Source organism: Amblyomma mixtum, chromosome 1 (genome assembly GCF_055824585.1).
Source record: "Amblyomma mixtum isolate Tamu chromosome 1, ASM5582458v1, whole genome shotgun sequence".
NCBI classification, from domain to species: domain Eukaryota; kingdom Metazoa; phylum Arthropoda; class Arachnida; order Ixodida; family Ixodidae; genus Amblyomma; species Amblyomma mixtum.
In genome coordinates this window covers 243,578,752-243,604,833 of record NC_143012.1, presented here as the reverse complement: position 1 = coordinate 243,604,833, position 26,082 = coordinate 243,578,752, and the positions used below count along the sequence as shown (strand labels likewise).

Sequence of the window (26,082 nt, the reverse complement as noted above, 5' to 3'; positions counted from 1 at the left end):
GGAGGCTCCACATCAGAGGCGCTGCAGCTGACCACGTGACGCTACAGCAGCGGTATACAGCTGAGCTTGCCTCGCTCTCCGGGCACTTACGAGGCGGCCAGGTGTTGGGATGCCGCCTAGAAGCAGGGCTGATTTGAACGAGAAGCGAAAGCTTCAGCGCGCCACAGAGACCGATGAAGAGCGGGATGAACGTCTGGCTAAGCGGCGTGCTCTAAATGCGGCTCGGCGACAACGTTCTACAAAAGGAAAGCCATGTATTACCAAGCCTAGCCATCAATATGCTTCGCATCTGACTAGGCTTAACCTTAGCTAAGCCTCAGCCATTTTTTTTACTGTACTCCAAAAATTGTTTGTATTTTTTGTTTCTCTCTTTACTGCACCTTTGATTTTGAACAAAGTGTTATCAAAGTGCTTCGTGTCCCCCTTGCCCCCCCCCCCCCCCTCCCTTTATGCAGTACCCTCCCCGAAGGGCCTTTAGGGTATTTGAATATGGAAATAAACTCACGGTGCTGCAGTTCACTGGAGCCGGTGAATAGGAATGGCCGAGTAATTCCGGCATTTTTAAATAAAGCGGCATTTAGGCAACATTGTTTCTTCACTATTTATGATTATTTTTCAAAATCAGTTAAGTCGTTTGAGCTCTATGCAGAACTTTTCGAGACTGCCAAAATTTCCACAAAGAAATTCGCCTCTTTTCAGATCCCTCTCCTCGAAAGATAACACTTCCGCCACTCACATTATTTATTTAATTAATTATTAATTAATTTTTCCTGGAAATGAAACTGCATGCGTTCAAAACAGCTACGTTAACACCCATGCATTCTGAGGTCCCAGCGCTTTGGTTGTTGACAATTTTATGAATTGTGGAGCTACATCGGTTTGTGTTTTGCAGTGACCGCAATGCTTGTGTATTTGAAACCTGATTGGTTTTGATTTTTGATTTAATGGGGTTTAGCATCCCGAAGCGACTCAGGCTACGATTAAGGTCGCAGTCGAGGGCTCCGGAAATTTCGCCCACCTGGGGTCCTTTAACGTGCATTGACATCGCACAGCAGAGAGGCGTGTAGCATTTCGCCTCCATTGAAATGCGACCGCTGCGGCCGGGATCGAACCCGCATCCTTCGGGTCAGCAGCCGAGTACCATAACCACTGAGCCACCGTGGCGCCTTTATTTGCACTTGAGACACGAACTATAATTCTATGCTTGTGTATTCTGCACCTCACGATTTGTGTACCGTGTGAGAGGAGTAAAGTGGTTAATTTAGCGCATATCTCTATAAGTACTAGCACGAACATACGTGTACTAGCAATGATCCAGGGGAATACACACGTTATTCAACTGTTATTGCAAGAGAGTTTTTCGACACATCTAAAAGTGAAAAGTTTTTGCTTCCTCATTATCATACAAAAGTGTAGCCAGATATTCAGATGCCTCACCATCTATCAATAATTAATTAATTACATGAACCTTGACAAACAATGCAGCGATTTTTTGAATGCCTATAGTCAAACACAGACGATATCACCTCTTCTGGCAGGAGTGCTGGATGTATTCAAAGTGGGCCTGCTCCAACGGATGTTGACTGGGTAGCCGAAATTCACAAAATGGTTCACACCCAGGGCATATCAGTTTGGTTGGTGTAAATTTTAACCCATACAGAAGAAAGGTGCTGGTCAGTATTCAAGCAATTACTAAAGGACGCACCGTTCTTGTTTCGTGCGTTTGTATAGGCTGAGAATGCTTTGCGCCTGGAGACTTGGTTGCCCTCTGACCCGAATACTCATGCCCAGCTATTCTAACGGACGGACGCATGGACGGACAGCATTGAAGGTCAGCATGAAGGTCGGGTTTGCTGAACCTGCATACATGTATGGGCTTTACCTCGTCGCCCAATCTGTGAGGCCATGTGTGAGGATTACGAACACCACCACACAAATGGTGCGCACCGTGGCAATGAACGCTCCATCCCGACATAGCGATCGCGCGGCAGATTGCTAACGCGACGTTACGGTCTCTGTGTTTCCGAATAGTTATGGAAGAAAAATACGGCCAGCGTTATTCGAGCTTCGCGCCAATTATTCGAAAAGTATTCGAAAACTTAAGGGCATATTCGATGCGCTTCTAAAAATATTGAATAAAGACTATTTGGTTGGTTCGAATAATCGAATACGAGGATATTCGATCCAGTATCTTAAATTTTAGAATATTCTAACACCCTTACTCGCCGAAGCTTCGGACGTTTCTTTTGGAGCAACGCTTCCGTTGCGTTTTCGCGAAAGCGAGCGCAAGCTCCTTTTCCCTCCAACGTTCTCGTGTTCTTCAAGTACTGATCCATTTTTCTCTCCCGCGATAGCAATAGGCTCAATGGTGGCACGCTGATGACCCACGTACCATCCGCTAGGATGCTGTGACGTGAATTTTGTGGTCGCCGATGAAAGGCGCGAAACCGGCTCACCTTGACTCCATGGAGCCGCTGCTGTGAAAGGCACATGGTAACACCTCACGTCATGACACATCAAGCGCAGAAATGTCCGTGGGTCCTGTATAAATCCAAGGGACTGGATAATAAGAGACAGTACACGTAATGCAATCCTGCTGAAAATTAAGAGGACTGACCACCCACGCAATATTTTGGGAATGATGTGCTCGCATCCGACTGAATACAGGAACAATTGTTTGACATTCATAGAGGTTGCTGAAGTCCAACATCGTGAACTCGGCTAATATCATTATTGTGGTTCATGGTGATCACAAGAGCTGCTTCAAAACAATACGAATGCATATCCAGTGATCTTTACAATGGAGTGCCGAAGGCGGTGTAGCCAGGCTGTTGTCTTCTCCTGGGGCAAGTATTTTGTTTGCTTTCCTTGTTCACTGCTTTTACTGGAGGGTAATTTTTTTCACTGTCTACAGAATCGTTCGTACTAACGTCAGCCCTGCCGCACAGTTGCGTTCTTATGCTTCTCTAAGACCTTTTTTTTTCAGACACTCTAACGCAAGCATTTCCTCAATTTAGATGTTCACCCCTTCCCGCGGTACACTTTCGATGAAATCCTCCTTGGAGCCACTTCTCCGAGCATGCAGATTGTGGCGACAGGTTTGGTCGTATCCTCGCCACAGTGCCTGAAGACGACGGCGCGAAAATGCTGACTCGTAAATCAGTGCCCCCCGCCAAACGAAACGACCACTTTACGCCAATCCCATGGAGCGCGGTTTTTTTTTTACCGTCTTAACGCTCCCTGCAGCCCTCTTGTTTTACCTTAGAGTTCATTTCGTTTGCAGTCGTAAAAGGGGTCTTTTCCGCACAACACCCGTTTGCCTGTTCTTTTTCGCTTGCGCAGAAAAAAAGAAAAAGGAAACTGAACGATCTGAGGCAGGAGTAGATGAATTAGGCTGGTGGCTTAAGGGATGGCATTGACGTTTGTAGCCCTATAACGTCAAACTGTAAGCCGTTCAGAGCGATAAAAAAAAAGTTACAAACAGCTCGAGCCAGCAAATTACGTTGACTCAGGCTAAAAGATGGGCGTGAAACCATCCCTAACATGAAAAGAAAGAACATGAGGTTTTCAAATCGTGAGGAGATGCTGAATGGGCTGAAAAACTTCAGAGTCTTCAAGTTGAGCAGCTTTAAGGGAGCTTCAAAAATGCAGCACGCGAATGGGCTCAAGTAATACGGTCGCTTTTTACTGAAATTCATTGTTATAGTTTTCAGTGCTACGAGATTTGTAACGCGCAACTGGTTGACATGAGGCAAACAAAAGATTCATTTTTGGACTTTACGCTGTCGTGAGGCGGTCCCCACGTACTCAACACTCGGTCACACCACGTGGTCTGCACACGAACAATACGTGGTCGCTGGCTCCTCTTCTATCACAAGTTTTTGGGCCTCATTATATCAGCGAGGTACTGCGCCCTGGAATTGGGTCCACGGGTCCAAAGAAGATGCCCGAAGGCGAAACGAAGAAAGGGCTTCTCTTACCTCTAACAATTCCTCTAGGCTAGACTCGGTTCGTCGGCCTCCAAATTCCTAGCGAAATTAATAAGCCCTCTGTATTAAGCGCCTTGACGTCACCTACGCCACCGATCGTGGGCTGTAATTCCGGCCGTGGTTTCGAGCAGCAAAATCCCACCACCCCCGTAGACCGGCATAGCGCGTGCATCAAACCTTCATTTCCGGTTCCGAGAGGACGTTGCCCATCATATGTTAAGGCACATAGCACCACTTAGGGCTCGCGAGAGATGAGAGAGTTCCATACATTGCGGTAGACAAGCGTATACAGTGATGTGTGCTCCTAACCAAGAATACCACTATGCGCATGCCTTTTGAGCGAAAACCAATAAGTGAGTCATGTCACCTAAGGGGCAAGGGGGCCACATGCTTCTCTTGGGATTTTTCCCTCACGCCGCCGCCGCTGCTGACGACGACGTCGATTTTCCCGCCGAACGGAGCGCTTAACGTTTTCGCGTTAAAAATAGCCGATGTATCCAGCGGTTCTAGACCTTGTTCTACCATCTCCATTCACAGTGAAAGAGATGAAAATAGGAACTTTTGGATATTTTCGTTTGTTCTGATTTCGTTGTTTCATGCATGTCTTTCCTTGCCTACGGGAACTAGCATCCGTGTGGTTCGAAGTGTGAGAAATTTTGGGGCCTGGGTTGTCAGTGCTCGTGGTGGTTGTACGCGTGATATAATATCAATTTCCCAAGCTGAGCGAGTTTAACTATGATGTCAATGGCCCAAACAGGAACACCGATTTCTAGACTATGGGCCGTCATTTAAAACGAACGGTACCTGGCACTTAATGGAGAACTGTGACTGTATACTTCTTCCATAGAGGCCCGCAGTACTTGACTGAAGTCTCGCGATATGTGAAGCGTACGCTGCTGCATCAACGCTGCTCTATCGGGCGAAATGAACTTCTCATAAGAGAGATCTCTGCAAGCGTGAAGTATAAGTGTGAGCGGAAGTATATGCGTTGCACTCTGCCTCTTGAAATGCATATATGCGGCTGCCTTGCTTCAGCGACAACGTTACTAACACCTTTATTCATGCACCGTTCTCACTGTGTGCCCCTTCAAACGAAGATTAGCAGTAGGAGCCATACTAATTCTGCACCAACCTCCGCAGATCCATTTTGCGTGCGCTTGGAAGTTCTGTTTACTATAGTGACATTTTTCATTACTTCTGATCGGTCGCTTTGCCGCTGACGAAGCAGGGCCGCTGAGCTGCCGGTGGGTATGAAGAGATTTGATCCACACTATTGAAAGGATACCTCCTTTGCTCTGGCTTCGTGATGCTTCACCGACAAATTCGTGTTCTGATACTCGACATGTCCGCATTTCTACTGTTCGGTAAATCCCATGAGTCGCTAGCTGATCAGGGAACGTACCAATAATTCGTTGCCACGCGACGATGGTAGCAGCGCCTGCTGAGTCTGCGCAAACAAGAACATTCGCGGCTGCGGTTTCCAGCTAAGTACGAGAACAAGGAATGATTGGACACGCTTGCACCGCAGTAGGATACATCGTATATCAGCATGGCGCTATTCTTGCGCCAAGTTTCTGTCGTGTAACGGTGGTATCGGTTTAATTTTATTTTTAGCGAAAGACTACTCAATTGTACTCGTACAATGTCAATATGTGTGTAGGAAACCGTTCACGAATTGGCCAGGTTTTCCAATAATCTAATCTGCCGTACACCCTCTACAACGCTCGCCATTGACGCGTGTTGTATAAATATCTTTTATAAAGACATTTGTTTTATAAACCCACATTTTATAAAGCCAACGAGACAATAAAGTTGCCTTCCAGGAGTCATAAGTATTCTTCCTAGTACTCATGCAGGGTAAGTGATTAACACCGGTCCAGTTACTTTTAGAGGCTCTTTGGCGTCCGTTCCTGGGTTTCGCGTCGTCGTCGGCCTCGTAACCGGCTCCGCCCCCCTTTCATCCCCCCAGCGCTAGCAGCGACCGACTGATAACGACCGACTGATACCGCTGGATGCCGCTGACGCCGCTAGAGAGTCAAGATAACGTGACTGCATAGAACACCGTCGCCGCCATGCTGAAAGAGGTGGAAAGGGTCCCCCCCCCCCCCCCCCCCCCTGTTCTTGTGTGGCGGATAGGGTGCTCTTCAGTTGCCGACGCGCCGGTTATTTCACGTAGGCCCCGGCACGTCGACGAATACGTGACCACCTTCCCACGGCTAGACCTGGTTCTTAGCGCTACGGAAGCGAGGGTATCATATTGTTTGTGTCGGCATCGGCGGCGTTGTCCCTGAAACCAACTCCGCAGCTGGGGTTGACTCACTATCGAAAAGGTGAAACAGCTTATTTGCTGCGCTCAAATTTCGCATTAGGAAGTAACGTAATCGTCGGTAATTTTTTGTTTAAGCCAACCACTCTGTAGGATCTCGATCTAAATGGATACTTTCAACGACGCTCTCGCTACAACCGCAGTATTTGCTTCCGCCTTGTAATACTGAACCATTCTTCTTCAACAGAGCCAAGGCGGGGGCCCGAACCGCGTAGTATTTCAAGCTGCGACAAAATACAGCCGGTCGTTGACCCATGGAAGGTTTCACGATGCGAACAGACTAGCCGTGAAGAACCCGGTATTTACGTGCAAATAATATCTTTTTTTCCTTTTATATGACTGAATCCCAGCCCATGAACAAAGCCTCCGTGCTCAATAAGCCTCCACGAGGAAAATGGCGAAACTGGAAGCCCGCCTTTCCTCGCACGCAAAACACGACCGCAACATCAGAATTGCGATCCAACAACAGCGGCAGCAGCTCCTTCCACCTTTTAGGTCCCTACGAAAAGAAAAAGAAAATAAAAAGATGTAAGGCCACAGGAAGTGTTTATACGGTACACGTTTGCTAACACCACTTCCCCTGCATTCTTGCCACTGAGGATCATGGCATGGCCTTTTCCCAGGTCATTTTGTTTACGAGCAAGATAACCGTGCCACGTTCTATATGCGCTTTCTTTTATTGGCCACTTCCTTAAGTACATCGTTTGGAAAAAGCGTTTTCCTTTTTTCTTGGCGGCGCTCGAAACCTACTGAAACGCTTCAGTTTATTTCTTTCTTCTTTCACGAATATTCCTTCATTCGGCTAGAGCTTTCGTCTCAGCTTTTACTGTTTTTTTGGGCTACTTTCTTTTTTTTCGTCGTAATGATTTTTTAGCCTTCTTTCAAGAGTGAAACAGTGCAGCCGCATTTTCCAATCCATAATTCACTTTGATGAAGCATCTTCATGTAAGACCTGAGATTTTATGTCCCAGCTGTTTTAATATTGCCATATTTCTTCTCTTCTCTTCGTTTATTTATGCCTAGACCACTACAGAAAGCGTACCAGAGAGCTACTTAACGAATAGATGGTGCAAGTATAGGCCCAGTGTTCAAATATTCTCATTACAGCAACAGAATAGTAAAGCAGAAATATGAACAGTATGGGCGAATGAAAAGGAAAATTTAATACTCCTTTTTGGCATACAAGGCAAATGTGGTCGTGAGACAAGAGGCAGGGGTGAAGAAAAACTACCCATCAAAGCTAACCGGCAACCTATGATTGTTAAACTGTTTGATACAAAATTAAAAGTTGACAATGACTTCATTTCGAATGCTACGCAGTTTTACACTTTATGCTGAAATCATTTCTTCTTACGCTGCCCGTTTTCACTCGAAACGCGAGTTTTATGAATAAGTGCAAGAAAACCCATTTTATATAAACAATGCCTTTTTCTATATTGCCGGTTCCAAACAAGACTTTAGAGACTAACTGAATGAACAAGTGGTGACTCCGAATCTCTCAAGACGGGCTGCGCACTCGTCGAACGCGTTTGCAGTACAAGATACAGAGAAGGAATGTACACAGAACGAATGAAGGACTGACGTTACCCACTTATGTTTATTATTAACGCGACCATGCTGACGAATCATAACGAACGGAGCAATAAGATCTAGAGCACATATATGAATAAATCGAGAGTATGCGTTGACATATCCCAGAGAATATAAGTAACTACGAGCAACTTAAAAACGTTTCTGACCCACGATCGTTCTTAATATGTGAAATGTCTTTGCCGATTGCCTATTTATTCTCAAACTAAGCAATTCAGCATAGTAGATATGCCATTGTTAACAGCGCTGTGTTCCTGTCAGTTTCACATCGGGCAGACTGCTTCGAGGAGTCAGCACGTCGACAGCACCCGTGGTCATCAAACTTTTGCACTCAGGTTGTAAACAAGACTAATGGGCCTCTTTCTGTTGTGATATTGATGCACTTGGCGAATACTTCATCTCTCCAAATAATTCTCTCCTTTTTAGTGCGCCCATCATGCTATATAAGCCCTATTTTCCCCACGACGCTACGGGAGATCTCTTTCCTGTATCAAACTCCTCAGGGCCGACGATACCCCCCCCCTTAAAAAGCAAGAAGGCGCAGCAGCGCTGGCTTCTTCGCCTCTGCATCAACACGGTACTGTGCCCGGCAGTGCTTAAGCATTTCCATTCGGCCTTTTTGGGCGAGTGTCCACATTGTGATCAAGTGTTTTCGGACACGTATCACATGGTGTGGGCATGCCCTGCCAATCCTGCTGTCCCACCTCACCCGAGAGGGCTGGAAGGCTGCCCTGCTCGGCTGCTCAACTCTCCAGGACCAACGAGCCCTGGTGACAAGAGACCGGGCCGCTGCGGAAGCCACACGGGTCCCGGACTAGGGATCCTTCCTAGTGATTGTGAGGGCCGTGTCCTTCAGGGACCACGCCCAAGCAATACTTCCTTTGTAATTAGTACAAATAAGTGCTTTACACCACCGGCTCTACCTGAGAGCCACAGATGGTCACATAATCGCTTTGGCAGTTATACTGAACAGGTACTGTAGAAAATTAAATGCAGCATGCGCTGTAGTTGTTCTAAAAGGACTGCAGTAGCTCTGTATACTAGAAGCTTGTTCTCAAAATGAGCCAAATACAGAAAGGGAAACTGAGACAAATTCTGCTGTAGTGAAAAGCTCGTCCATACATCTTAATTTTGACAACCTGTGGCAACAAAAGGTGCTGAGTTACGCAAAAGAAAACCTGCACGCTAATCCTACGTCAAATAAAAAAATAAGCGAGATACTGCTGAATTATGGATTAATATGCGCCAAATCTCCTGGCGAGAGTATTCTTTGCAGGCTTTAGCCTAGCAGGTTCGACTGTTTGCAGGACAGTTTCGTTTATTGCTTGCCCAGCGCTACCTACTCGTCGACTGCAAATGATGAGAAGAGATCGGCCCAAGATCTCAACTCAAACGACGACGAGAACGATGGGATCATTAACCCCGTCGCTGATAAAGAAAGAATGCACTGCTGCTAATGTGAACGTTAACCTCTGGCGCACTTCGTCGAGCCAGCTTAGTGATAAGCGGATTGTCATTTCGGGCTCATGACGAGTGCAGCTGGTCGTTTGTTTTCTGACAGTCTGCGTCCGGTTTAAGACTAGCAGGGCTCGACGAAAGCTTTTTTTTCTGTTTGAATGCAGATGGCAGCATGGATACAGAAAGACCATATTTGTATGATTTTGAAAAAAAAAATGTGTCCATTGGGGAGTAAAGCTTTCAGTCGGAGTAGTTGGTAGCGACTTTCTCAATGCACAATTATACGGAAATTGGCCGAGACAGAAAAGAAACGGTAATACTGGACATTCTCCTGTAGTTTTGCGTCGTGTAAACGCCTACGATTCCGCTGCCACTCATGAATTTAAAGAGTGCCGCCGCGGTGGCTCAGTGGTTATGGTGCTCGGCTGCTGACCCGAAAGACGCCGGTTCGATACCGGCCGCGGTGGCTAGAATTTCTTTGGAGGAGAAATTCTAGAGGCCCGTGTACTGTGCGATGTCAGTGCACGTTAAAGAGCCCCCGGTGGTCGAAATTTCCGGAGACCTTCACTACGGTGTCTCTCATAGCCTGAGTTGCTTCGGGACGTTAAACCCCATAAATCAAATCAAATCACCTTTATTTTCAACATTTTTACAATGTTGACGGTCTCCCAGGCAAAAAGCTGTAGTAACAGCTTGACGATGCCTGGAAGCCGGCGGCAGACAGCAGTGACAGCGGTACAAAAAAAAAAAATTACACACAAGATATCGATTGCGATTACACACGGTCACACACATTTTATCACGGTCACATTTTATCACAGATTTACAAAAATAAGATGTGAAGTAAATTAATCAAGAAAAGATATTGAGATGGTATACAAAAGCCAGGGTTAACATGCACATAAAACTGCAAAAAAAAAGCGATAATTGCACATATGAGAGGTTAAACTACCATGTGTATGTTTTTATTGAGCAAGTTATAATTTTACGCCAGAAACAGCAAACACGGGTCACTCCAGAAACATTGAACGCAAAATCTTACGGGTTATTCGAGCGTTATTAAAACTAGATAGACTGATCTGATTTAGTAACACTGGCACTGTATAGCTTAATGACTGGAGAAGGTAATTAGTTCGGTGGTGTGGAATCAACCATTTTTCAGGGGCACGTGTTTTCGAAATATTACAGCGCAACGTTGCACCTGAGAGTGAGAGAAGGAATTCTTTATACATTTCGTTAGCAAAATAAAAGTGGTAGAGGAGGCGGTAACTATAAAGAGACTCAATATTAATGACATGATGCTGACGAAATAGCGCGGCTGAAGGATGTAAATATGGCAGATTGTTTATGCAACGCATGGCTTTTTTTTTCTAGACGAAGAAGTGTACCGACGTTTTTTTTTTTGTAGTCGTTCCCCATACTAGTGTGCAATAGTTAAGGTGTGAACGGAACAGTGCGTGGTAAACTTATAGTCTAATGGACATCGGAAGGAGGTCACGGGTTCGAAATAAGGCACCTACAGCAGATGAGAGCTTTTTAGTCATTTGCTCAACATGACTGTCCCATGTCATCTGACTAGAGAATATGACACCAAGTATTTTATGTTCTTTAACGATATCTATTTCATTTGGTCCCAATTTTAGCTCACGACTAAAGGCCAAGCGTTTGTTCTTAGGCGCAAATAAAATTGCTTTTGTTCCAAATCATCCTGAATTTAGAATGTCACAATGAAGTAAAATGTATTCTTGATCGCATACACACTAGCTGGTTTACTATTTCACTGCAGAACTGGGAACGCTAGAAAAGAAAACTGTCATATCAGAGCTTACGAACATCGTCGTCATCAGCCTGACTACACCCACTGCAGGGCAAAGGCCTCTCCCATTTCTCCCCAAGTAGCCTCGTCCTTCGCCAGTAGCGGCCACCGTATCTCCGCAAACTTCATCTCATCCGCCTACCTGACTTTCTGCCGCCCCCTGCTACGCACGCCTTTCTTGGAATCCACTCCGTTACCCTTAAGGACCAGCGGTTATCTTGCCTTCGCATTACATGCCCTGCCCAAGCGCATTTCTTCCTCTTTATTTGATAGGAGCCTGCTATTTCTATTTACTTGCGTCTTTTGAAGCACAGCAGTGCCCTTGATTCCGCATGGTAAAATTTCTAATTGTTTTTCTGCGGTATATTCACAGCATAATTATCTGCAAGCATTGGTTTCATAAAAAGGGGTTGAAAACAACTGTAGAAAAGGTTTTTGTGAAAAATAAACACGTGAATCCGCAGTTTACACGCTGATACAGACTGAACTATAATTGCTTAAATTTTCATTAGAGTGTGGTGTAAAGTTGCTCATAAATGTAAAGCATATATTTTAACAGCTTAGAAAGACCACGAGTGGTCCGAATAACAAACTTTCGACCTTTTCTCGATTTTAGTTGAGGTGGATTTGGCTCACATCGAAAAAAATGATCCTATATTCATCGAAAGCGGTAAACTTCCCTCTGTGTCGTTTAGATCTTCCTCAGAGCCACACGTGCGAGCGAAAGATGGTTCAGGAAGAACAAAAAAATGAAATCGCACATCACAACGGGCAAGTTTACTTGCCGAACATTGCTCCTCCGTCATTTTTTTTTTTTTTGCAACGAAAAACTATAGTAGGCAGCTTAAATGCGATCATCTAGGTTTTCCAGTGAACAGGCGACCAGTAGAACGCAGCACTAATGTTCTTCACGCGCCCCTCGGCCAGTTCATTATCTTAGGGGATCGCAGCCCAGGTCATGTCGGGCTAAACTGTTCACGGTTCCTTTTCCAGTCGAGCACCGGTTCTGGCGGTGTTGCTGTAGTGAAAGCATGTGACTAGGCCGAGTGCCCCTCACGCCATCATGGCCTCTTTGTCTTCTTTGCGGCTCTGTGTGAACATGGATGTCAAGCGAGGCGTTAAGCTCTTGCGGTATGTCAGACGCGAGACCGTACGACCAGCCGGAATCAACACCTGAGATGCCGCGTGCTCTTGAGCGCAGGAGCGTCAGCAGCGACAAAACGTAACCGCATTTCAGACGGAAAGCTTCAAGGTCAAACCGTACATCGTGACGAGATGCGAGCACTGTATGCTCGGGAATTTCGCAAGTGTAAGAGAAATGCATCCGGACTAGTTGCTTCCTAGGCCATGCCCGGACCGTCGACGCTGCCGCCGCCTACTAAAACGTATGCTAACGGTGAAATAGCGCGCCGCAAAGTCAAACAGGAGCGCGAACATCGCTGCGGGTAGAGCTTCTTGCTTATTGTTCGTGTTAGGCTATAGCTTAGCCCCTGTTAATTTTTTCTTAGAGGTTCCATCCCTCTGAGCAAAGATTCCATGCACACAATGCTTACTCTTTTCGCTTCTGTTTCTTCGCATGATCGCTTCTGAGTTTGAAAGCATTTAGAAGATGCATGGCACGAGAACAAAGAGAGGGAACTCCCGGAACTCCCAGTTCAGACAATGGAACTCCCAGTTCAGACAATGCGTACCTTTTACGCACTTGATTTCTTAATTTTGCGAGAACCACAAAGCATCTTAGCTGTCGATAGAGCGTACATCGACTGAACGCTGTGTGTGTCTTTTCTATCTGTGTCCCTGTCTTTTGCGCTGTTTTAAATAATCATGGTTCACCAACTAGCCTGCACGTCTACCCTTGTAAGACTCAATCTGCTTTGTACAGCATGGCTTAGAAAACCGCCACGCATACGAAGATGGCTCCCACGCATAAAAGTCATCAGATGAGTTGATCGCGAAGGCAAAAAGAGCGGCGCAGGACATGCACACGGGCATTGAAAGAAACTTTCGTTAAAGACTTCTCATTCCGGGTCTTAACTTGAAATTCAGAGGAGAAACATCGATAAGTTAGTAATGCTGGCTTGAATTTTTTTCTGTTACGCTGTATTCCTTTTTCCCTTTTCATGTGTTTGTTTCTGCTATACATGTCATTCTGTTATGTTCTATGTCCTTATCATCTACTGAACTTGTCTTATTGTTTCTTCATTCTGATATCATCAGTAAAAAAATAATTTTTGGACTTATATCCCTGGCAGCTACCTCTGTTTTCTTTTTTTGTTTGTTTTTCGCTTCTAAGTACTCTGTTCCAGCCATACTCTCCTCTGCAATGCGACTGATGGTAACGTGAATGAATAAAAAATAGGAGAAAAAATGGTCAAGTGCAATAAAATAGAGGGCCTTTGGCGCATCTTCTAATACTATGCCTTATATAACTCCCTTGTTTGGTTACTTTACTTTAAAAGCCGGACAGAGTTGGGGTTTTTCATGATATATATTATTCACACCGTGGAAGGTTCTAACAGGTGTAATTTTCACAAGGAAGCTATCGTTATCAATATTACTGTACCCGAGCTTTACGCACGATAGCCTTAGCCTTAGGAGTGTTGTATTTTGTAATGAAGGAGTTGAACGCAAAACTGCAATGCATTAGCTGTTTCAAGAGCTATTTTCTTCTGAAACTTTCAACAGCGATGTACCCCCTCCACTGTGGTGGGAACAGTTATCACGAGCATTCATTCAAAACTTTCCATTGGAGAGACCTCAAACACCTACTTTTTGTTTTCCCGTGAACACGTGAAAAAGCGTCCCTAAAGCGCAGAGTTTAGGCTTGAATTGAGGCATTTCTTTTTTAAAAACGAATGAGCAACCATACTGCTTACTTGCTTTTCACACTTTTAATAGTAATATTAAACTAGTGTTTTCTTTATGATATTGACGGGAACACGCTGTACCGCCGCAACATGCGACCTGATGGCGCTGAGCACTTGCTAGTTGTTCCCCGACACCTACGCTCCACTATCCTCGAACAACTGCATGACACCCCTACGGCTGGTCATCTTGGTGTCTCCCGTACGTACGACCGCGTGCGCCGGCGTTTCTTCTGGCCTGGTCTGTACCGCTCCGTCCAACGCTACGTGGCCGCTTGCGACCTCTGTCAGCGCCGAAACAAGCCCGCTGTCCTGCCGTCTGGACACCTGCAGCCGATTCCCATCCCGACCGACCCGTTTTCTCGTGTTGGGCTAGATTTACTTGGGCTCTTCCCGGAGTCCTCCTCGGGGAACAAGTGGATTGCCGTCGCCACCGATTATGCCACGCGGTACGTGATCACTCACGCCATTCCAACCAGCTGCGCCACTGACGTCGCTGACTTCCTTCTGCACGACGTCATATTACACCATGGCGCTCCCCGTCAACTCCTTACCGCCCATGGCCGCTGCTTCCTCTCCCGAGTTGTTGACGAAATCCTTCGTTCGTGCTCCGTTCGTCACAAGTTCCCCACTGCTTATCATCCTCAGACGAACGGCCTTACGGATAGTCTCAACCGCACGCTGACAGACATGCTCGCCATGTAGGTATCCGACGACCACCGGGACTGGGACATCAGCTTGCCTTTTGTAACCTTCGCCTACAACTCTTCGCGCCATGATACCGCTGGTTACTCGCCCTTCTATCTTCACTTTGGACGAGACCCCTTACTGCCCTTCGACACTCTGCTGCCCACAGCCAGCCCTGTCACTACATATGCGCGTGACGCTATCGCCCGAGCAGACGCCGCCCGCCAGTTTGCTTGTCACAAGCTCTCCGCCTCCCAAGAGGCTCACAAACACCGCTACGATGGCCTGCACCGTGATGTGCGCTACCCTGCCGGATCTCTCGTCTTGCTGTGGCTCCCATCCCGTCGTGTGGGGTTATGTGAAAAACTTCTGCCGTGCTACACAGGTCCTTATCGTGTATTACGGGCAGTGACCGACGTAACGTATGAAATCACGCCGGTGCACCCAAAGTCGACGTCCGCTCCATTGACATCCGAAGTCGTTCATGTAGCTCGCCTCAAGCTCTATCACCCACCTTCGACATAGCACACCTAACACGCAGCGGGACGTTGCCTTCAGCCGAGGGGGATAGTGTTACCGGTGAACTGGTTACTAATAAGTTGACGAATCGTGAACGAAGAAGTGGCGGTGCGCTGGACGACGACGACGTTGACAGTGGGTAGCTGGGCCGTCGGAGTCTGAGCTGAGTGCTGGCCATTTCAGAGCAGCCGCCAATATAGACTTACCGCCGTAACATCCCCGTAACAATATAAATAGCACAGCACCTTCGTCATGCACAAGAATTTCGCATGAAGTGAGCTTGCAGGATGGCGGATTGCTGTCTCCGAACCGACGATTATGCCTGTCACAGTGGGTGCTTCTGTCGCTGCATGAAACTTCCAGGGAAGGTGCGCGAAAGAAAAGAAGTGCATGAAAGAACCCTACTGTTGTCGTCTTAAGCGAGCCTGCGCCGCAAGCCTGGTGTTGTTCTCCTGAACGTTTCCATTTTCTCTTTTTCTTTCCCACATGATCTGGTCTGACACAGAATCTCAATCTTCAGAAGCTCCGCCCTTCTCCCACCAACGTTCTTTTTACGTTACTTAAAGGGGCTCAGAGCGTCCGCACAAAGCTGCAATTTGCGATCGCACCTTAATTCACCTCTTCTCGGAGTGAAAGAAGCTTCATAAAGCTCACTTTCCGCACTGAACTGCGTGTATGCATCGATATTTTTCAGCGAGTTACGAATGAAAGTAAAGGGAAAATGTTCAGTTGTAGTGGGGCATAAAGGATAAAGGACGTTCTGATTGAAGACCGCCCACAGTCAGCCGCTGCTCTAACGTCTGCTCAGACTAATTACTAACAGTCGAATATATTCGGAGAAGAAATTCATATTTGCGCCTGCCGATCAAAAACGCCAGCTGTTCTTCCGCCTTGTCGAGCACGGTGCTGACCGATCGTCTGACATCTAGCTAGCTGCTCTCGTGCCTCAAGGCGCTAACCTTGCTTCCGACAATTCATCCGCGTAAAAACGTACGCAGCACAGAGAGAACTATATCAAGAGTGGGCTTGCGCTTTACTAAGGGTAAAAATTAAGGTAACATAAATAGCACATCTCGGATTCATGCCCGGAACTAAACACTTATTTATAAAGCAGAAGCATGAGCATAATTCTACTGTCTGCTCACTTACGTTTGCATCTGCAAGAGTGGCAGTGAAAAAATATATATTGATTTTCTTTCTACATTTGTGGATACCGCGTAGGTGTTCCAAGTAGCAAAGCGTTTTTGTTAATGTGTTTCGTGATTACTATGACAAGTGTTATGACTGGAACAGGAATCACTCACCAGTACATTGTACGTCAAGTAACGAGAAGAGCGTTAATTAAAAGCAAAATTCCCGCAGATGTGTTTTACTATTCGGTGGTTTCCAACAGTTCACTGCGCCGCCGCTCTACAATGTGACCTAAAAGTTGGACTTCAAGAACTCAAAAAGTACAAACAGTAGAAGCCGATAGCACAATGCGATGTTCACTGAAATGGGCACAAAGACAATTTTTTTTTTCGAATAATAAAAAGTTTGGTGCCACATTTGTAACCAAAAAGTGACGCAATACCGCTAGTGTACACAGTACTCACCTAACTGAAAACTAAGACCGCCACCTTTCGGTTGCCAATGCACCTATTCTTCAAATAAAATGTTCCGTTGGCAAACAAATTTCGCGAATTTTTTTTTGGACATTCCTGGGGAAATGGCATCGCACTCCTGTCTCTACGTTTCGAATTATGACTGGAAGCTTGAGCCCGAGGGAGGACGATGGGCGCCTCGTGACGCTGGGGACTGAGTTCCGCTTCTCCCGAACACAAGGCTGAGGCTCAAATCACTGCACTCAGGTACAACTCAAGAAAGCAGTGGCAGATTTCCCTCCAAGGAGGTCCTCCAGCAAATGGCGTTGACTGCTTGTCATGATGCTGCGGTTAATGCCCTAGCATGACACCGGCGGCAGCTGCCGGATGGTTCCGTAAAATAGGATTAAACGCGACGTGATGACAGTCGATCGAGATCATTGTCTGGAGCGCCTCCTTGGAAAGGAATCAGCTGCTGCGTTATTGATTCGTATCCAGCTATAGATTAGTCGTTTTTTTTCCCTACAAGTCGTCTCAGTTTGAAAAGAAAACGTTCTACGGACCGCTGCGACTTTTCCCGTCGTACGCAGCAGTTACTTCTGCCTAGATTCCGTAAGAACGTTCATTAGAAAGTTTTAGTTCAGCGTTTTCACTTTTCGCTCCGCTTACGGTAACACGCTGAAGGCCAGCGGAGCGCAGGTGCCAGTATCAATTTCACCTGCTCGTTCAGTGAAGCCCTCGGTGAAGAGCGCATGAAACTAAGTTTAAAGTACTATTTCCAATAAACTATATAGGTTTATTTTCCTTCGTGAGGCGCATTGTGAGACATCAATATATGTATGTATGTATGTCACTTGCTTTCTAAGGTAGGCTCGGTACTGATGCTGAAAGCAGCAAACCAACACCGCCACGTGATTTTTATCGTGCGCAGCGTAAGTCTGTGGCGTACCAACACGACACTTCGCAGTACCTTTCACAGTACGTACCGTCGTTATAACCTGCGCTGTTATTCACAGTAAGGTTCTGGACCATGGCCTACTGCAGAAAAAGCAAGTCTTCGTCTGTCTTCATCCACTTTCAAAGCCTCTGCTGCGATGAGTCCGTCCAAGCAGGAGCAAAAGTAGCCGACGCCCTTGGCACGCAAGCTATCTTCGTTGTCTCTCAAAATATAAACGGACCCCCGCTGAATTCCGGTGGATGAATTATGTCTCCAACACGATGGCGTATTAATATTCATCATCTGGACCAAGGCCATTTGTCATCGCGTCGGCGGACGCGTTCGCCTCGTCTCTCCTGCTACCGCTTACACGCACGCCACTTCAAAACCCGCAGCCGTAAGCAGCTGACGGTACCTGTTCTGCCACAACAACAAAAACAAAAAAATAGTGCGAATGTATTTCTATTTTGTCTTGTCCTCGTTTCGAATCATGAGGTACCAAGGCGCTGCGCTATTTACTTGAAAAAACTCAGGAGGTTTGAATTAAACTTTATTAGTTTAATTTAAACCATAGTTTAAAGCGATATAACAGCTCACGTAGTTCGTGGCTATCGCTGTTCCAAGAGCGGAGGCACGCCCGCCTCGCGGTCACATGGCTTCCCTGTTTCCTTGGACGAACTCAAAAATCGCGTGGGATTGTTCCGTCATAATTCTCTCCGTATGTCGGCGAGCGGTCCTTTGATAAGAGCGCTCGCCAGCAGATTACTGCTACTGACGCAGCCCGAAACACGAGGGCAAGACGAGGACACGGACACAGCGCTGAGTCCAAGTGCTCGTCTTGCCTTCGTGTTTCGCCCTGCGTCGGTGATGTGCAACCCACTTGCACAAGCTTCCACTTTGTCAGATTGCTGTTGCTTGCCAGCCGTGTGTACTGAAAGCGTCTATTCCAGATTAATTGACTCATATACTTCTACGGAGGTCGATTCAGTTTGTTTGGTACGAAAACGACAGGCGGCATCTGTTTACAGAGCTGAAGAACGAGAAATAGAAGTAGACGTTGCTGCATAGAAGTACTCATATATGGCAACTATGCAAAGCAGAATTTTCAGTTCTTATTATTCTTCCGCCTTGTAGGAGAAAAAATGCAGGAAGTAGTAGAAGAGGCAGGTTTGGTGTCATTGAGGGTGGTTCTTGCGAATATGTTCTCCACCTTAGTCGCAGAAAATACACACACACACTTCACTCGTCAGGAAGCCACTATATGGCGAAACACGCAAGCCCGCACACTACCAAACTTGGCATGACACAATAAGATTTGGCCCGCGCAATACCCAACAAAGGGATGCCCGACCTGCGGAGAGATTTAAGACATCCTCCACATTGTTTGGAACTGCCCCGAGCAACGAAAAGCGTACCGTTTACAGGAACTCAGCCATGAGCAGTGGGAGGCGAAGCTATGCTCACACAGAGCTCCCCTTTAAGCGCCAGCTTATCGGTCAGGCCTTGAGGGCCGTATTAGGCGATGATTTTCCGGACCTGGGTGAACCACCCGCGTAATTACTCTATATTAATAAAGTTTCTGCACAGCAGCAATATTCTGCACAGCGCCGCCAGCTGGTGCGTTCATGGAAAAAATCTGATCAGGGTTTAACAACTGTTATACCCAAACGTCAAGCGAAAGCATTTTGACAATGAGGTGGGCCAAATTTGGAGATCGCCATCGTGTCCGGCATGGTCAGTTATGGTTGGACATCGATTTTCGTCCACATCGGCCAAGGTCAGTCTGTTGCTATGCTCTGCTTCTCAAGGTTAAACTAAGCTAAAATCAGGCAAAGAACGGCGAGCGGCTTTTGAGTGGAGTAGAGCCACCGCTCTAAAGCAAAGCTGCCTAAAAATCATTTTCCCGCAGCGAGCAAACAAATCATACGCTTCGTGAAGTGCTTTACATGGTGCAACCAGAGGTGTATCGCGTAGAGGTTCTTTTAGAGGTGTGTAAAGAGGGTGTCTTTACTTACTAAATGCATGGCATTGAAACATTCATAGCATGCCCAACCTCCGCGAGCAATGCCGCGCAGGTGCAGCTTTCTTCCTGGCTCTCACACTATTTGAGTATTAGAGACCCGCATTTCGATTTTGGCGTTTTGAAGGGCTTCTTCCTTGGGATAGATGCGCATGAAGCAAACGCCCACCAATTAACTCTCTTATGGAAAAATTTAAAATGCACTAGTGCATAATTCATAGCGTAGGGCCAACAAATGAGGTGATAAAAGGAAAACTTCTGTGATGTATACAAGCTAAAGCAGGTTGTTCGATATAAAAGACTGATGAAGAATGTTTAACACGTGCTCTTTTGTTCTCTGCTATGAGAGGACACAGGCTGTACTAATACTTCTCTTCTTCCAAACCTGCTTCTTTGATCCTTAGAGTAGTTGCGATTTTGATACGATATTCGGCTAATTACAGGCAGTCTATCTTAGGTGCAAGTCTTCTAACCGGTCCCAGCAAGAACCACCCACTCTTCTCCCCTCCAGTTGGCACCTGCCGCCTTTTTATTTTTTTCCATAAAATTAACTCCATGTTAACTATTATGCTTACTTGCCGCGTTTTCTTTCCTAGGGCAGCGAAATTTACAACCACTTCCTGAAGTGGCTTCCCGAGGTGAAATGCCAAATATTCAGGCCCATTTGAATTTCCACCCGCCTCAAACTTCCTCAAATCCCAACGCCATTGTTTAGTGTTGCCAAGGCTTAATCTTTCTTTCGCCGAGTGAACTCGTGCTATTTAATATTTTCGTTCCGACTAGCGCGGCAAAAGACGGCTACTTCAGCTTGTTTCTACGTCGTAAATTTATTTTCTCCCTTAGTCAACACCGTCACCATCCCATTGTTCGCGCTTTATTGCGCGAGCTGTGGCCAAAGAACACTTTTTCCGAGGTTCCTTGTTTGCGGCAAAGTAACAAATCGCTGGGCAAAAAAAAAAACATAATAAGCCTGGACTTAAGCCCGTGGCGCATAAGTTACCCTCTAATTTTACAAACGCGAGTCGGAAGCCCGCGGGCTGAAAAGTGCGGAGAAGTCTACGCTAGCCTGGCCATTGCGTCACGGTAATAGAGCACAACAAAGAAAGAAGACAGACAAAATAAAGAGCAGGGTTAAAAGGACATGGAATGAGAGAAATTCCGGAACGCAAGGAAATAGAGAAACGCTGACGGGGACATTTATAAACTTTACCTGAGGGTTCTTAAGGGAGAGAAGTATAAGCATGTTGTGCAGAGTTTTAACCACTGCTTTTGTAGTTTTTGAGGAGTTCCTGGACCATAAAAAAAATGAAATACCTGGTCGCACACGACCGAAAACACACCGCACAGACGTTCTCTTCGATAGCCAGGAAATGTAAATTTCGCGGTTCGATATTTGGCAATCAGATACGTCTTTTCTTTATGGGCTTAAGTTTTCCTGTTATTTTCCTGTTGACGAAAGAGTTGTGCTGTCGCCCATTTGCGCGCCGACACCGAAGATTGGGCAAGTTTAATGGAGGTCATTTTTTTGCCATTGTGGCGCATTTATCGGTTGCGAAAATATTTCATTGCCATTGGTGTCTTTTCTTCCGTATTTCAAAATTTCTATAGTTTTGAGTATTTTTAATCGGGAGTTAACTGGCGTGTGAACTCGTTTATAATGAGCACTTCTTCCTTGTGTTTTCATGAAAATTACAAGACTTTCCAATATAGCAGTGCATGAATTGCGGTACTTCCCTGAGGATAATATAGAAGTCTTATTCTACAGTTTGTTTTCTTTTTGGTACTTGCCCAGTCGACGTTGGAGTGCGTTACGGCTGTAAATACCATTGCAGAAGACAAACAATACGCAGGCTTCAATAGTAGAATAATTACCTAGCTAACGGAATCTACAGCGCTTATGCAGAAATATATTTAATTCCTTCATCTCTGTTATACAAGAAGGTATTAAAGATAGATTCTCCTCAAACTAAATAAAATTTCCTTCATATAAGCTTTTAAAGTTAAATTCAGGCTTTTTAAGACTGCGCTAGGACCATGTTGAGACGTTTAATACTCTTTGCAATGAATGCCTTATGGTGGACTGGTGCTTTTCAAAATCCAGCTGTTTAACGTCCCAAAAAAGTGCACCGAAAAAAAAAATATATTTTCGTGCAATACACGAAGGTTGTTAGTATGGTCCATTGGTGAGCTGAATGTTTATTCTGTCCTTTTCTGTACATAACCAATGAAACATTGGAACGTGGACTGGAATATCAGAATGCGCAAGTCAGGTGACACGCAATGTAGAAAAGCAAGGTATCGTGCCATATATCATGCATGCTCTGATATGAGTCGAAAATTAGTTCTTATACGCTGAGTAAGGTTTGGTGGGAACCTGCACGACTCATGACGGAATACGTTATTGAAGCGCCTCTCCATGGTTGTGCTCTTTATACTTATTGCACAGCACTGCAGGCAGCCGTGCTGCCCGGGCTAGAGTAGTTACACGAAGAAAGCGATTACTATATTAAATGCGCAAAATGAAGAGCGTACAGGAAAGAAACTTAGGCGTCTGAGGCTTCACTGCCGCTCTTGTTCATTGTGTGCTGTGAAGAAACCAGTCCTTCGTTCCCTCTTTTTCCCATGGACTACGTACTTAATGAGTGTGCTTGCGTTAGCGCATTTACCGACAAATGTGGGCAAGCAAGTCCCTTGCTCGACGTCGTTACAGCTCGCAGTGGTATCATGGAAATACCATAAGGATATCTGTCAACTGACATGTCTACAAGTACTTTTATCTCGTCATTCGACAGCCTGGCAGCTCCTCCCATAGTGAACCTGTTCAGCATCCCGGACCTCTTGTTCATAGGCGGTGGATCATCGAGGCCGGTAGCCTGGCCATTTCCATTCTTTGGTGCAAGGATGACCGAGAGCTGAGTCCTACTTTGGAGGCCTCGGTGGCCAACGACCACACTTTCTTCACTTGCGTGCGCCGCATGCAGCCGGAAAACTACACGTGCGTGATGCTCAGCCTGACAGCGTCGGCCAACAACACTCCGCCCATGGTACTTGAAGGTTTACGTTGCAGCGACCTCTCGCTACGCTGGCAAAAAATATGGCACAAATAGGCCCACTATCCCTCAATCAGGTCATCACTGTCTGTGCTCATTTCCCCCCTCCGTCCACTCAAGTGCCTAGACTCATCTATAAACCTCCGCGGACGCAGCACACCATAAAGCGATGCAATGTCCCTGCACGCCAAGCACAGAAATGCAAGAGTTTGCTTCGACATCTATCGAGCAACGGAAAACTTTGAGGTTCTATTTTAGGCCCGCTCTCAATCCTGTCCGTCAACAGTAGTCATGGTTTCTCTTTGGTTTAAGTGTATTTAGTGCAGAGAAGGTAGCGATTAAAATTCTCACGGAAGTGTGGTCTGAATGATGTGCGGGTTCGCGTTGTTGCGAATCTCATTCAGAGGCCTGAAATTTTTCTTTCCTGGTGTACTTTACCTCACTTTATCAAGAATTTAGAGTGAACAGACGCAGAAGACCCGAAGAGCTATACGAATTTGACGACATTGCGTACCCGTACAATCAGACTCGAAAAGTCGCAGATGCTACGTAATAAAAATGTCAGCACTTGGCCGGCGTATCAAGCACATGAATTCCGCCAACAAGAGCGGCCTATCGACCGCGTTAAAGAAATCAGCACCCGAACGCCTGATTAGTGTCCGTATCGACTCCCAGGGGACTTAATAATATGAACGCAAACGATGGATTCCAGGAGAAGGTTGCCACTTGGTTAGGTGCTGCCTTTGATTCCGAGCAGCAACCAATATCTTCTCCACAATGGCATTAAAGCGGGGTGCATATTGTCTGCCTATCATAATGGAGTTCCCAACGACTAAAAAACGAGAATAAGAGCACCACGTTTGATTGACCATGTTTTCTATGGTGCCATTGCCAGCGATTGCGTCGACATGTGGAAGAGGCACAGTCGGATGCACTTTCATTTGCCCTCTGGTGACGGAGCGGCAGGTAGAGAGCCCATTTTAAGACGACCCGTCGTGCATCTTATGGAACGCGAGTGACCAGTGATTGTTCGAGGACAGGCATCGATAGCATACAACAAACTCGGCTGTTCTGAGCATTATACCTTTCGCCCACCCTCTGTGCCGAAACGCAGCAAAGGTGTTCAAAGGATCCTCCGGGACTCAACGTTTATGGAGAAGCTTGCTTCTCACTCAAGCCGACACTTTTCGGCTGTGGTGTGCGCATGTGGTGTCCCTTTCTTGTTAGTGTCCTTGTTGCGCCAGCATTCATTTCATCAACCGACACTTTTCCTTCGCCACTGCTGGTGAACTGGCACTCATGATGGCAGATTTGATGTCCATAGGGAGATGTCTATAGGGCAGTATTATGGGTCTCATCAACATGTTTATTTTAGGCAAACGTTGAGAGCCTCCTACTCTGGCTTAGCGCAGTAATTAAGACCCCCGGCAGAAATTTGTTTCCAGAGATGCAAGGGTAGTTATTGCCATGCAAGATAAGTAGCAAAGGGGAGACAGCAAGTCACAAAAGCACTGAAATGGGCCAAGCACAGTGCTGCAGCATCCTAACAAAGAATGGCTGGTTGACGTTGTGAGTACAATTTACGTATGCCATGAAGCCATTTAGGTTTATTTTCAAGTAGTTTCAACATATCAGTTTGTTTGCGTTCGTAAGCCCCGTCTTGATAACTACTATTAAGACAATTTGCTCTCGCTCTAACTTTTCAATAACGTTAGATGAACGCAACTACAGCTCTTCATAGTTATCGCATGGTTACTATCGCCTGCTTCAGAAATGTGTACCTGCGACAATTTTCATTTGTTTTTTTATCACTAAAAGCTTTATTTATGCGCTTTGACTACATGCTGAAGCATAGAGAGTACGGACTAAATACTTCTAATGGAACTTGAACAACTAATTTAGAGCTACGAGATGGACAATGGTCGAAAGGAAAGCGTCGGTCCGCTGGCTCCTTGTTCATGTTGTGTTTTCTAAGAAGCCCATCTTCATTGTTTTCTATTTGCCGCGGTTTTGAGCTATAGAAAGCAGAATGCAAATGCAGGGAGCTCAAAGATGCAATGCGTGGTTGACTGCAATAGACTCAAGGACGGAAATATAGCGAGCGAAAGAGAAGCAGGGATAAATAAGACCAGCTGTGAGAATGGAACGTATCCACGGGATGTTCTGTTGCACTAAGAACAAAGAGCGACCCCAACTTGTGTAGACACTGGTGTTCAGGCCTCTGGCGTCTACTTGAAGGGCCCCTTGATAGCCTTGGCGGCTGATGAAGGTTGGGGTTAGTGTTCCTGAACCTTGGACTCTGTTAGAGGACAGATTTAAGTTTTATAGAAACATTGACCTTGCGGCACCAGTGAACAAAGAAATTATAATCAAGTTCTCACACACAGCGAATGAGAGGTGGCTACAGAAAGCACCGCACACGGTAATCAACATGTCATCGCTATTTCTACGACAGGTCAACTGTTACTTATTTCTTAATCGCAGCAGTTACCGGCTGCAATAAATGATCCGTACCTACAGTTTTTAGAGCAGGTCAGGTATGGTTCATCCATACCGTATTGCAGATTCTATTTTGGTTTAGTGGAATACTCATTGCTCTATCCCTGCTGTTCAAGTTCCTTTTCCGCAATCTTTGAGGTAAGACGCTATACAACGAGGGGAAGAGAGAGAGAAAAAACTTTTATTTTCTTCGGACATTTTGGTCCCACAAAGATGGAGCCCTCAGTCCAGGGCTGCTGCAGTTGCTACGGCGATCCTGTCCCAGTAAGTCAGCTCTCGCTACCATTCCAGGGTCTCGCTGGACAGCGCTGGCTCCCACTGCTTCGTTGTAGCATTCTGTATATTGCGAGCTGCCGTTATGTTTTGCCAGCGCATCGTATTATGCTATAAAATCGGCTTATTCCCTCGCCAGAGGCACGCGCTTTGAGAATGTCAAGATTGTAAAAAGTGTTGGTCGCTAATTATCTTCAGTGAACTGATTGTTATCTATTGAGCCTCGAGTGAGGTTTTTCGGTGTCACATGCAGGCTCCCCGAAGATGTTCCACGACAGCGCAGTACGTTTGAAGGTCAGATGGGGGATCCCATTCGCCATTTGTAGCTCGCTTAGTGTGGCTGCGAGCAGTACGGCGTCGGCTTTATTGTTACCCTCGAGTTTAGTGTGCCCTATAGACCCCATATGATGTTATAATGCGACTCTTGAGACTCATATTCTTACAGGGTGTTTAAGGTTCTCGTTTTGTGAA

At 46.0% G+C, this 26,082-nt stretch overlaps 1 protein-coding gene across 1 annotated transcript in view; it reads left to right on the top strand.

Annotated features, from left to right (window-relative positions):
* The window catches only part of LOC149371352 (uncharacterized), a 184,191-nt gene extending 160,397 nt beyond the window's left edge, over nucleotides 1-23,794 (top strand). Inside the window, exons 5-6 of the mRNA XM_089579904.1 lie at nucleotides 22,638-22,833; nucleotides 23,735-23,794. Coding sequence (XP_089436030.1) covers nucleotides 22,638-22,833; nucleotides 23,735-23,794 — 256 coding nt within the window. The remainder of the gene's footprint in view (nucleotides 1-22,637; nucleotides 22,834-23,734) is intronic.
* Nucleotides 23,795-26,082: the final 2,288 nt, after the last annotated feature.